Here is a 13,030-nt window from a genome sequence, read left to right on the forward strand (position 1 = left end):
ATGAAACCATAAAATCACATTAATTGCATTAATTGCAATTAATATGAAACCATTAAGAGAGTGGCTTTTGTAACTTCCATGAGGTGGCACCCATGATGATGTGGAACATCATTATTGGTCCACCTAATGTCAACTCACCAATGAGGTGGCAAAAGGTCAAGTCAAAATTGACCTTTGGTCTTCCTTCTCAAGTCAAGTCAAACTTGACTCAATCTCTACCATGGTGGATCTAATCCAACCATTTGATTCGAGCCAACTTAATATAATGAATCTAATTCATTAAATTAAATTGATTCAATGAGTCAAAATCTAAATTAGACTCATTTAACACATGAATCAACTTGAGTCGAACTCAAGTTAGCCCAATTAGGATTACTCTTAATCCAATTTGATTCATCAAATGAATCTAATCCTCTTGGTTCATCATATGAATCTAATCTCCACCTAATTGTCCTAAGTGTGTGACCCTATAGGTTCTTGTAACGTTGGCAATGCCCTAAACCCATTTAGGAGCATAAGTAATGAGCGGTATCTAGCAACACATCATTACTACCCAAGTTACAAGAATGTCGAGATCCGACATCACCTTGTGACTACCAATTGTGACTGCTCACAAAATAATGACAAGTGTCCTTCTATCCTAGACATCTAGATTGATCAATATGAGGCATAGACCGTGTCATCCTCTAATCAATCTAAATCTTGAACTCCAAGTTAGACTCACTCGATCAAATGAGCTCAACATCTAATGTTGACTCATTTGGGCATGGCCATGCGCTTAGTGGTCTCACTCTATCAAGAATAGCGATGTCGCTCCCGTCATATGGGAGGGATAGATCCCACCTACATCACTCACATCCCTCTGCATAATTCGTTACATACCCAGTAATCGCCTTTATAGTCCACCCAGTTACGGGTGACGTTTGACGAAACTAAAGTACATAACTCCTTATGTAGGGATCCATGGTGACTTCAGGTCTAAGGACTAATAGTTATACTAATAGCCACATGAGAAAGTATATGACACTCATATAACGATCCATGATACTTTCTCATGGCGGGTCATTCAGTATACATTCTCTAATGCATACCCATGTGTCAGCTTGATATCTCTATATCCATGACTTGTGAGATCAAGTCATCGAGCTGACCTACATGCTAGTCTTATTGTATTAACATTGTCCCTGAATGCTAATACTCGACTAGGAATGATTTAGAGTAGTGTTCCCTATATCATCTCACTATCGATTCAACTAATCGATTGATATAGGTATGAACCTTCTACTCAAGGACGCTATTATACTTAGTCTATTTGGCACTAATATAAATAAGTATAATAACCAAACAAATGCCTTTATTAATAAACAAGAATATGATATACATGAGTCCATACAATCATCAAATGATTGGCTCTAGGGCTCTAACTAACAATAAAAGTTTATCCCCCCCCCCCGAAAGGCGTCCCGCCCAGGGCTATAAATATAAGCCTGGTTCCAGAAGCTAAGAGAGAACACTTGTAATCAATTCTTTTCTTGTTTAGCTTTGTAATTGTGTGATTTAACGTTGTAAGAGGCTACTCTGCCCATAGGAGAATCTTAGTGCGCTTTTTAAGGTCATAGATTAGCAATTCCCTGATTACAAACCAAGGAAATTTGGTGTCTCTTTTTCTTAATTAGTTTCTTAATTTCTTTTATGCAAGTGTTAGTTTTAATTATGCTATAAAGTTTGAGAAATGTGTCTTTGTATTTGCATGGTAATTCACCCCCCCTCTTGTTGCCCGCCAAGGGTCCAACATGTGGTATCAAAGCAAGGTTTGCTTTAGAAGGACTAATCGTCGACCGAAACAAAATCAATGGTCAGACCAAGACTTGTCCCACCAAAGTTTGAGGAGGGGGAGGGGGGGTGTTCGCGCACTAGAAACGGCAAATGGAGGTATTTCTATAAATCAATTTTGAAATTCTTTTAATTATTAAATACAATTTTGTAGTTCCAAAAGATCAACAAGGCATAGAGAAAGATGAGTATCTTTGGACGAAGAAGGAATAAAGCGATTTCATCGCCAACAGCAAAGCAAATTATCACCTATTGAGTGTGTTGCTGCCTCAAGAAGTCAACCGAATAAAAAGCTACTTGTCAACTAAAGAACTCTGAGAGAAATTCCTAAAACTCCACAAAGGCACATACTGAAAACACATACTGAGATCCATGGTCATAACATTATATGGAAAAAATTAACATTTAGGATTGTTCTATACTGAAAACACATGCTGGGATCAAATTAGGGAACAGGTCTGGAGATATGGTAGCGAGTAGTTCCCGACGGTCAAGAAAGTTATCGGGAGAATTAAAAACTAGAAGCCCTTTCCTTTTTAGTTGCCTTATACCTCCCTTAGCCCCATGAGTGAAAGCTTTGGCAATAGAGGTAGCAATAGGAGCATTAAACTCAGAAGATTCAAGGAGGGCTCTTGTCCTCTTTTCAAATCGCTCAACTTCACCTGCTTGATAGGCTACTAAAGCATCTTAGGAAGATTTTGATTCAAGCTCCTTGGAGGTTAGCTCTGTTTTAATCGAAGCTAAGGATGAACTTAGGGAAATTAGCTCAGAATTCTTAGATTCTAGAGCAGCATCCTTAGCAGCTAATTCCACCTTCAACTCTTGTAGTTGGGATAACAATTGAGCATTCTTGGCACTTTGGACGCTAATTCAGTGTGAAGAAGGGTCTCAGACTTAACCTTGGATTCAAAATCTTTTGAAGAGGCTTTCCATTTGATTGAATTTACAAGTTCTGTCTCAAAAAGATGGCGAGTTTCTTATAGCTGGTGAGATAATTCCTCAGAGGCTTGAGAGGAGGAGGCTCCAAAAGCTTGCAGTTTTAGCCTAGCCACTTCTTGAGTTAACTCATACATGTGTCGAGTCATATTCATATTAGCGATCCACCGCTGTCCAAAAGTTATTATTAGAATGCATTAATAAAAACAAAGGGATGAAGAGAATGTTACCTTAGTTTCCTCAAACGAAGATTGGTCAGCCCATTCAGCAGGAGTGGGTTTCTCAATTTCTTTACGAGCCTCTGCCTAGGGATGAAGAGAATGTTACCTTAGTTTCCTCAAACGAAGATTGGTCAGCCCATTCAGCAGGAGTGGGTTTCTCAAATTCTTTACGAGTCTCTGCCTAGGCTGTTGTTAGAGAACCCCCCCCCCCCCCCCCCAAATAATATTGGGAAGGTAGGGGTGGACATGGAGAAGGATGATAAGGAGCTATGGAGAGAAGGAGGGGGGGAATAAGAACAGGAGAACCCTCAGTTACTGAGGGTGGTAAGAAAATTGGCTCAGAAATATTCATCATAAATGCAGGATTAGGGATAACGCTCGGAAGTGGAGGAGCTTCCGGCAATTGAGAAGTAGAAGAAATAAGTATAGGATATAAAGAAGAGAGGGTAGGCTATGGAGAGGGAACGGGAATATCCCCTGTAGGTGTTTCCCCAGAGGTAGAAACAACTCATTTTTTTGGTCGGGGTGTTAATGTCAAGCAACGCCCTGGGCGTTTTCTTGTAGGAACAACCTCAGGTTCCTGTTCTTGTGTCTCTTGAGAGGTATCTTCTGAAGATATGTTGGTGGATGCTTCCTCAAGAGTAGTTGAAGAGCTAGGAACGAGAGTTGGTTGACTAGAGGACTCAGGTAGAGGAGCATCAGATGCTTGAGCTGCGGCATTAAGTTCCGATCTAAGCTCTCGCTCCTTAGCTAACACTTCCTCATCCTCTAGACGGACTACATCATCAACCAAAGCTCCATACACAGTATCCACTACAACAAACAAAAAAGTATTTTAGTCAGTAAAGGAGGGATGGCTAAGAATTTCGAAGCTTACCAAAAGAGTATTGCAGGCTCTTTTGAACAGGGCTTAAACCAAAAAGATATAAGAGGTTATCACGTATCCACTGATGAATATAAAAGCGATGACCTAGTAATTTACTAGAGTTTTCAGAGAAGATGGGTTGTTGATGAAGTTCCCTTACATCAAGGAGAGGGGGAAAAGCAGATTGCCATTTAGTAGACCACCCGACAGGATCGGGAAATTTGACAAAGAAAAAATAAGATTTCCAACCCTTGATAGAAGAAGGTATTTCTTCAAAGAATACTATTTTCAGACGAGATTGAAAGAGGAAAACCCCTGGTTCCGATTTCTTGGGCTAAGAAAACATAAAAAAAAAATTTGAGAAGTAGGAGGTATACTGAAAAGGCAGAACACCATGTACAATCCACATAGGTATCTAAAGGCGTTTGGGGCAAATTGTTGAAGAGGAATACCAAAATATCAACTTATGTCTATCAAGAAGATAGGGATAGGAAAGTGTAAGCCTGTGGCTAGTTGGTCTTTAAAAAAGGTAACACATCGTCAGGAGGAAGACAAGGATGAGCTTCAGGTGACGGAACCCTAATAAGGTATTCTGTAGGATTTCATACTGAGAGTGAATGGAAATTAGATTGGCGGCGGTGAAGGAGGAACAAATTTGAGCATACCAAGGGAGTAGAGATTCTTCAGCCATGTCAAGAAACTGAAACACTTAAAGAGCAAATGAGTTACTGAATCCTAAGGGGGAAGAAGATCGGAGAAGATGAAGAAGTGCGAGTTGTGGAGAAAGGTCTAGAAAGAAAAACGCCAAGGAATAACTGGAGGAAGACAAAGAGTAAAAAAGTTTAAAATGGCTTAGGGTTTTAGGGTAATATAAGGATTGTCATTGAAATAAAATGATTCGATAAAGAAGAGTCGTTGATTTGCCAAGGAGAATGTGTGATAAGACATGAATGAGAAACGTACCGAGGATTACTTGGAGAAAGGAAAAAGAAGGATACATGGTGCTCATCCAGGAAGGGGCATTTATGATAGACAGAACAAATCGAATCATATACTGAACTTCCATATCTTCGAACATTCTCTTTCCATTGAAGGATCAATTACCAATAAGACTACGGGAAAAAATTGCGCGAATCTTAAAATATAGATGAATAAACAAAACTTGTAAATAAGGAAGCTGCCCTGATTGATTGTAAGCCCGACCGACCGTGTGTGCAGAAGAGAACCCTGAAGTCCGGTCGAACTCATATTCGGTCGAACATACACATAAGATCCCTCATCTGACTAATCCTCACACAGCCAACCGCAAGAAACACTTAGCAAGGTAAAAAGCGTAATCAAATACAAACATAGAACTTTACATCAACGTTAGTAATGTTACAATCATAACTCTTAAACTTCCATAAACAAATATAGTAAATAAACAAACTCCTACTAATTTTGTTGTCTGAAGTTAGTGAATCATTCTGCCCATTTCAAGTAGGGGTGTGTGGTAAAGTGATAATCTGAACAAACTTTGGAAATGTAGGGGATGGGTAAGCCTACTCATTGTCACGTTCTGTGAGATGAAAACAAATTTTCTAAAGATCAGGAATATTTTGCCCGGTATGATTGTCGATGGGAAAATCTGTCATCCAACGAAATTTAACTTTTATTTAGAACCACCAGATTTTTCTTCATATCCTAGGTATGAGCGTGTAATATAATGACAACTGGGACAAAAGGAAAAAAGCTCGTCCTGTCCTCTTGCGTTTGTGTGACTCACCCTCTGGGACTTGTGACTGAGAAGCTATCTCTGATCTGATCTGATACAACTCAGCTTGTAGAAAATGCACCTTAGCCTTCTGCTGGTTTAAGTCTTGTTGTTGTGATATCAACAAACCATCTACATGAACCTTCTTGGTTAAAATGGTTATCTCCGAAGCATGTTGAACTTTCAAATCATCCAACTCCTCAATCTTTTGCTTCAAATCCAAATAAGTTTTGTCCCTTAAAGTCACTTCTGACCGAACTTGAGACTGAGCTGCTAACAAACATACCTCTAGCTCTCTTTGCAGTGAATAATGTAGATCTAAAGCTTGTATAGCCTCAGCTAAGGACTTCTCCTTCTTGAACAATAGTTGATCCCAGAGGGGAAGATCTGAAGTCATAATTCCCAATAAAATCTTTAGAGGAAAGTAAAGCAAGAAAGAACAAAGGTTGATGGTGTAAAAGGTAGGATCACATCTCTATTTAACTTGCTGAAGGTATCACGGGATCACTGTAGAGGTGTCACGGGATCACTGTAGAGGTTGTCATGGGATCACTACAAAAAATAGCAAAAGGAAAGAAATAGACTTAGGTCTAGTAAGTCAGCTACACCTCCTTCGACTAGACTTGAATGGGAGGCTAGTGATATGGGTTATGATAGATCGGTAGAGTGAATGAAGGAGGGGTTAAGTCCAAAAAGATAGGAAAGGTATATCGTCGATCGAATAAAGGCCGAGCGAGAGCCTCCGCTCTCATATATGCTCGGCCAGCCAAAACCCGCTCGAGCATAAAGGCATTTAGCCTTATATAAGATTCTCAGTATATTACCGATCGACCGCAGGCCGAGTGAGCGCCCCTGCACTTATATATGCTCGACCAGGCAAAGCCTGCTCGAGCATAAAGGCATTTAACCTTATATAATATTCTCAATATATTACGGCCGACCGCAGGCCGAGTGAGCGCCCCCCGTGCTCATATATGTTCGACCGGGCAAAGTCTGCTTGAGCATAAAGGTGTTTATCCTTATATAATATTCTCAGTATCTTACCGGCCGATCGCAGGCCGAGCGAGTACCCACGTGCTCATATATGCTCGGTCGGACAAATCCCGCCCAAGCATAAAGACATTTAGCCTTATATAATATTTTCAATATCTTATCAGCCGATCACAGACCGAGCGAGCATCCGAGTGCTCATATATGCTTGATCGGGCAAAGCTCGCTCAAACATAAAGGCATTTAGCCTTATATAATATTCTCAGTATCTTACCAGCGGATCGCAGACCGAGCGAGCACCCACGTGCTCATATATGCTCGACCAGGCAAAGTCCGCTCGAGCATAAAGGTATTTAGCCTTATATAATATTTCCAGTATCTTACCGACCAATCGCAGACCGAGCGAGCATCCACGTGCTCATATATGCTCGGTTAGGCAAAGCCCGCCCAAGCATAAAGGCATTTAGCCTTATATAATATTTTTAGTATCTTACCGGCCAATCGCAAGCCGAGCAAGCACTCACGTACTCATATATGCTCGATCGAGCAAAGTCCGCCCGAGTATAAAGACATTTAGCCCTATATAATATTCTTATTATCTTATCGGTCGACAGCAGGCCGAGTGAGCGCCCTCGCGCTCATATATGCTCGGCCGGGCAATGCTCACCCGAGTATAAAGAAAGGATCAACAGAAGGTATTCTTAATAGTACAAACATTGGCTTGAACGACCGACCGAGATATATTCAACAGGAAGTATTTTTAACAGTATATACAACCGGCTTGAACAACCGGCCGGGACATATTCAACAGAATGTATTCTTAACAGTATACACGACCGGCTTGAACGATCGACCGGGACATATTTAACAGAAGGTATTTTTAACAGTATATACGACTAGCTTGAATGACCGGCCGAGATATATTCAATAGGAAGTATTCTTAATAGCATATATGACTGGCTTGAACGACCGACTAAGATATATCCAACAGAAAGTATTCTTAAACAGTATATGCGGCCAGCTTGAGCAACCGGCTGAAACATACTTAATGAAATATTTGGCGAGAAATATCTTCTAGAAGCTTCTTCAATTATGATGATGTGTCATAAATGATAAAACAGGCACATCTGGGGTACAGAAAAGATTCCTTAAAGAATTATTGCACGAAGTATAGAAGATGATTTCATCTCCTAACAAACTCTAACAAACCGGGGATCCTTACCCCGGTCTTAGGTCACTAACGCTTTGTTGGCTCGTCTCACTGTGCGTAGGAGCGTTGAGGAGTCTCTTCAGATCTTCGGAGTTCATCTTCATCAAAGGTCATCATCGTTCATTGAAGTCAGTGCTCATCTTCGTAGATCTCAGACAAGATCAATTTACTAATGTGATTATTCCTGCAATTAATTTGGATGTGTCATCTGATGCTTATTTGTTTTGTCTCATTTGTTTCCAGTGTTTTCTTCACAATTTATTCCAACATATTTCTCTCAATCACACATGCAAGTTTAAGTGCCATGTTTATACCCCATGACATAGTACAAACGGTGGGCGCATAACATCTTTGGCATAATGGTTAGGGGTCGATTCTCAAGAACTAACGACCTGAGATTTATCCCACCATGTACCTCCCTCTATATCCGTAGGGCCGACACTAGGGGGTCGTTAATGTAGCAGATCTACATTTAAGTGTCATGTTTCTTGTTACTTCATGCTTTCCTTGATTGATATATGGATCAAATGCTTTACGTCACTTTCTTCCTCACATTTTTCGCTCAATCTTTTCTATCCATTTATTCACTAAATCATTGTTTATATCTCAAAATCCAAGCAAAGGTGTGTTCAAACTTGTTTGATAAGCTAATCGAGCCATGTTAAATTGAACCTAAAATAAATTAAACTATTGAAATAGTTGTTCAAGCTTGATTTATTTTATTTTATGAGCTTGAGCTTGTTTCCAAGTTCATTTAGATATTATTAAGTTCTAAATTCAAGTTAATTGAGTATTTGAAACTTTTACATTTTAAAGCTTGTTTGGTAAGCTTGATATTATGATTTTTTTTTTGTTTGTTTTTAGAGTTATAAGAGCTTTGTTATTGAACATGCTTCATAAATTTTGTTAATGGATCTTGGTCATGAATTTTATTCACGAATAATTCTAATCTTTGTTCATAAATATTAAAAAACTAAGCACATGTGCTCATTGTTCATTTAGTTTAATGAACCGTTCAAGTAAATTTATTTATTTAATTGATCTAGTAAATATTGAATAAATATAAATAAACTCTTATCAAATTAAACATCAAGTGTATTCACGAATATTTGATTTATTTACAACTCTAATAACCATACTTTGTATGCACGTTGCTTTCTTTAGAATTATGTTGTTTCAAATAACATTTATGTTATCATCCGAAATGCAATGATATTGTTAGCCATACAGATTCCATTGCTTTACTAATATTCCATATTTTGTTTCAGTAATAAAATTTGGGTTTATCAAAGGAGTTAATGCAGTTGTCTCCGAAGTCACTAATAATCAGAACTCTTGGGATCAGTTGAAACTTTCTGGATTCAAGCCTTCAATGTCTGTTGCGACTTTGTAAGTCAGCTGAAGCAATGCATCTCTGAGCAGATCAGTTCAGGCAATCCACATTTACCGTGTGCTGCTGTACCTGACAGTGATGTTGGAAAAGTTAGTTCAGTGCCTCTTCAGTCAGGGACGGATCCAGAGGGGGACGGCATCGGCGATCGCCCCCTCTTATCGGTAATGGAATTCCTAGTAATATGGGATTCCACCGATAGAAATAGAAGATACTACCCCTTTATATAAAAATCATCCCTTCATACTTTAATTCTTGGATCCATCACTGTCTTCAGTGATTTCCAGGTGCTTGCTTCTGATGAAAAATCTATCCTGACGAAAGTGAACTCCTTTTGCTCTCTTCTCCAGGAAGGTGTTAGCATGGTGCAAAGCCAACAGATGAAGGGTGCTTCAACTTCGGCGGCTGCTAATGACTCATCAGAGAACACTCAGGTGAAAGAAGATACTACAGGCCGAAGAATGCAATAGGAATGACAAGAGAAGATTCTTTTGGAGAGTTGCAGATGCATCTCCCTTGAATTATGTCGCTACCATAGTTGCAGAAGAAGATTGCTACCCCTTTATGTGAAGAGTAAAAGTCTTGATAAGTTTTTTCCCTTTTTTTATCTTTGCTGTGTGTTCATGTGGCAAAAGGTCATCCCAACACCTCCATCAACATGTCCCTAGGTTAACACGGAGAAGGTAAAACACGGATGACTATTAGTCATTAGTACAGATTATAAGACATGGAGGAAGGCACACTTTGTTATGTGTTTGTGATGTTAGGTCGTGTTGACCTGAGCTGAGCTGGGTGAAAACAATCCCTATTCAAATAGGTGAACTCCAGCTTAATCGTCGTGTTCTACGCATGTCTTGTGGTGAGAATTAAATCGTATACGTCGATGTAGCAGTTATCATGCCACAACAATTTTACAGTGTATTTTGTATTGGATATGTTGATATTGTTTTACGATGGTTCTATAGGAGGTAGTGGTACTACTTTATTATGTCAAGAGTTGTTTTTATCTTTAATTTAATTGTGATAAATATTACCTTTTGTTTTCAGCGTTCTACTGTTTTAGCAGTTAGAGCATTCCTCCGAATCTAATTGAGTGTTCATTCTTATTCTGAATTTGATTCAACTAGTGTTAATTGTTCGATCAAATTCAAGGGTTTATTGTTGTACAATGACCCAAAATATTTTGAATATTTTGTTTAGTTATGTGATAAAATCCATTCCAACTATGAAACTTAATACTAGTTAATGCCATAATTTTCCTACCATAACTATTGCAGTTGCCTCTAAATAATATTAAAATCTCCTTACATGTAATGCCACAGTACCCATTCATTCATCCACCAGTTAAAACCCAAAGAGAGGCTGGCCTGTGTTCCTTGCCAACGAAGTTTGTATATCACTAGTAAAGCATATTCAGCAGGGTGAAAAAAAAAAAAACAGCTCAAGTGCTTGTCTTGTTCCATATTTTCAAAACCTAATGCTATAACATAAGATTATTTCTATTTAGACACGATGTACTCGTCATGGTTCTCATACATTGTCACATTACAGGAATTCAATGCGAAGCCAGCTTCTTCAGGTGATGAAACATCCGATTCTTGATCCAAACCCGGTCATATGGGAGATAAGCCTGAATCGAGTGCTCGAAGCTACAAGAAAGGCACAGCTAATTAGTTGAAGTAAACTGATTGCAAGCGGAAGGACTGTAAATGATGCAAACATCAATGCACTAAGATCAGCCAGGCCATCGATAAAATTGTAAAGGTCTGAAATGTCATAAGTTATGTTCTGGACTGTTGGATTTATCTCCTTAAGTTTTCTTTCGTACAGTCCGCAAATCCCTGTGAATACCACAGAATTTGAGAAGACAGATTTACCGATGACAAAACAAAAATAAAGAAAAGAGAAACTGTTGAACGACCAGGGAAAAAAACAGTTGGCATACTAAAACTAGGAGACCAAGGGAATGTGCAGTTTTGAACAAAACAAAGTATGCGGTACACTTGCTGATACATACAGAATTGTAGCAATAAAGCATGGAGAATACAATTCACAACATAATCACGAAAACTCAATGAGAGGCATCCTTTTGGGGCTACCTTATTGCTATGTTAAATTTTTGGATGACAATTTACTTAAATGGAAGCTCAATCAATTTGGTTCAGCAGTTAAACGAGAACTACATTGAGAGTTTAATTTAGCTTATGATGTACCAGATTATCAACCATTCCTATGACTACCTAACTTTTCAGGACACACAAGGATTCAAACAGCAAATGAGGTTCACAGTATTCCAAATGTTTTTAGAAAAATAATATGCTCAAGGAAAAAAATTCAAGGAAAAGCTCAAGGATAAACACATAAAGTGATGGGACCCACATAAAATGAAATGGTAGGCCATGACTTTATGTGTCTATCCTTGAGCTTTTCCTTAAGTTTTTTCCTTGAGCATATCATTGCTCATGTTTTTAATAAGACCAGAGTGAGTAAAGTAACAAATGGATGAAAATAAAGACAAATAATGTTCAGATGAATGCTTCAAAGGGAATTCTCCACTGTGTAATCTTCTTTCCAGCGGATTAAGAAATACCATTAAACCATTTCATCAAAAAAAAAAAAAATTACCATTAAACCAACACTTTTGGTCCACCTTATTGAACTCACGCTGCTGCATTGAATACAAACTTGATTTCATATTTGGCTTATACATACTCCACTTGTTAGTTTTTTGGCACTCAAAATAAGCAAAAAGCAAACCCTTTTTTTGTGTGCACCAAATAAACAATACTTTAAGCATGCATGATCCATCAATTACACAAAAATATGGAAGGTAAATTAAATGTGAATGATCAAAATTAACAATTCATAATCCACACAAAAAAGAAAACAAGCATATCTCATGCATACGCTAATTACATAACCAAAAAGTTGTGCTGGAATATTATAAGACTAGAGAAACATTAACAATCCATTAGCCACTGAAGCCTCTGGTGAACAAGTCTGAAAATTCTAACACGATAAAGCACAAAGGATGGTGTTTTGTTACCGTCCATTGCCTGGCTAATGGAATCATAGTCCATGAATGTTCTAGTTGCCCTGTTTGGAGATGACTGCATCAAAATTATAGTGTGCCTGTTTGCCTGCATATATAGCCGACAGATAATGAGTCTGATATTTGAATATAACAATTGAAATTTAAATTGTAGTAAATGATATAGAATAACATCTAAAACATGAGAAATAAGAGTGCTAGGACATACATGAGTGAAAGTATTAGGGCTAGTTTTATAGCTGCGAATTCAGATTTGTAAGTTCATGGTTATGAAACATAGATATCATTCTGAAAGGAAGCTATTTAAAACATACAAGAAAGGAGGGTATTGAGTGGAACATTGGTGGTTATATGGTTAATCAAGGTGTGCATAGGATTCATCACATACTAGCTAAAGATGGAACATGGAGAAGAAACTTGGAAAGAAGAATTTGTATTGAGGAAAAGTTAATTAAACAGACTGAATTACCCTTGAAAAGTTTTCAAGTTTCATGTCATCTAGTATATATATGATTGAGAAGATGAAAGTGCCAAATACAAAGCATACTTACCAGTTGTTCCAAATATGTATAAGAGAAACAACCACATTTTTAAGATGTAATTTAATCGCTGCTATCATAAGCCTTCAGCAGTGATTCATTCGACCTAAATAACACATTGTTAGTATGCTACTTAGGCACTAGTCGCCACATCATTCAGGTAGATTACTCAAACACCCACCCTTGTGTACATAGTTCCATTTCATATCCCAAATGCCACATACACATGTGACCACAATTA

At 38.3% G+C, this 13,030-nt stretch overlaps 1 protein-coding gene across 1 annotated transcript in view; it reads right to left on the reverse strand.

Moving 5' to 3' along the window:
* Nucleotides 1-10,502: 10,502 nt before the first annotated feature.
* LOC121980495 (enhancer of rudimentary homolog) overlaps nucleotides 10,503-13,030 on the reverse strand; it is a 44,341-nt gene continuing 41,813 nt past the window's right edge. Inside the window, exons 2-4 of the mRNA XM_042532559.1 lie at nucleotides 12,245-12,338; nucleotides 10,919-11,039; nucleotides 10,503-10,847 (exon numbers count right to left, since the gene is read on the reverse strand). Of these exons, the coding sequence (XP_042388493.1) occupies nucleotides 10,754-10,847; nucleotides 10,919-11,039; nucleotides 12,245-12,338 (309 nt within the window). The 3' untranslated portion in view covers nucleotides 10,503-10,753. The remainder of the gene's footprint in view (nucleotides 10,848-10,918; nucleotides 11,040-12,244; nucleotides 12,339-13,030) is intronic.

Source organism: Zingiber officinale, chromosome 5A (assembly GCF_018446385.1).
Source record: "Zingiber officinale cultivar Zhangliang chromosome 5A, Zo_v1.1, whole genome shotgun sequence".
Classification (NCBI taxonomy): Eukaryota; Viridiplantae; Streptophyta; class Magnoliopsida; order Zingiberales; family Zingiberaceae; genus Zingiber; species Zingiber officinale.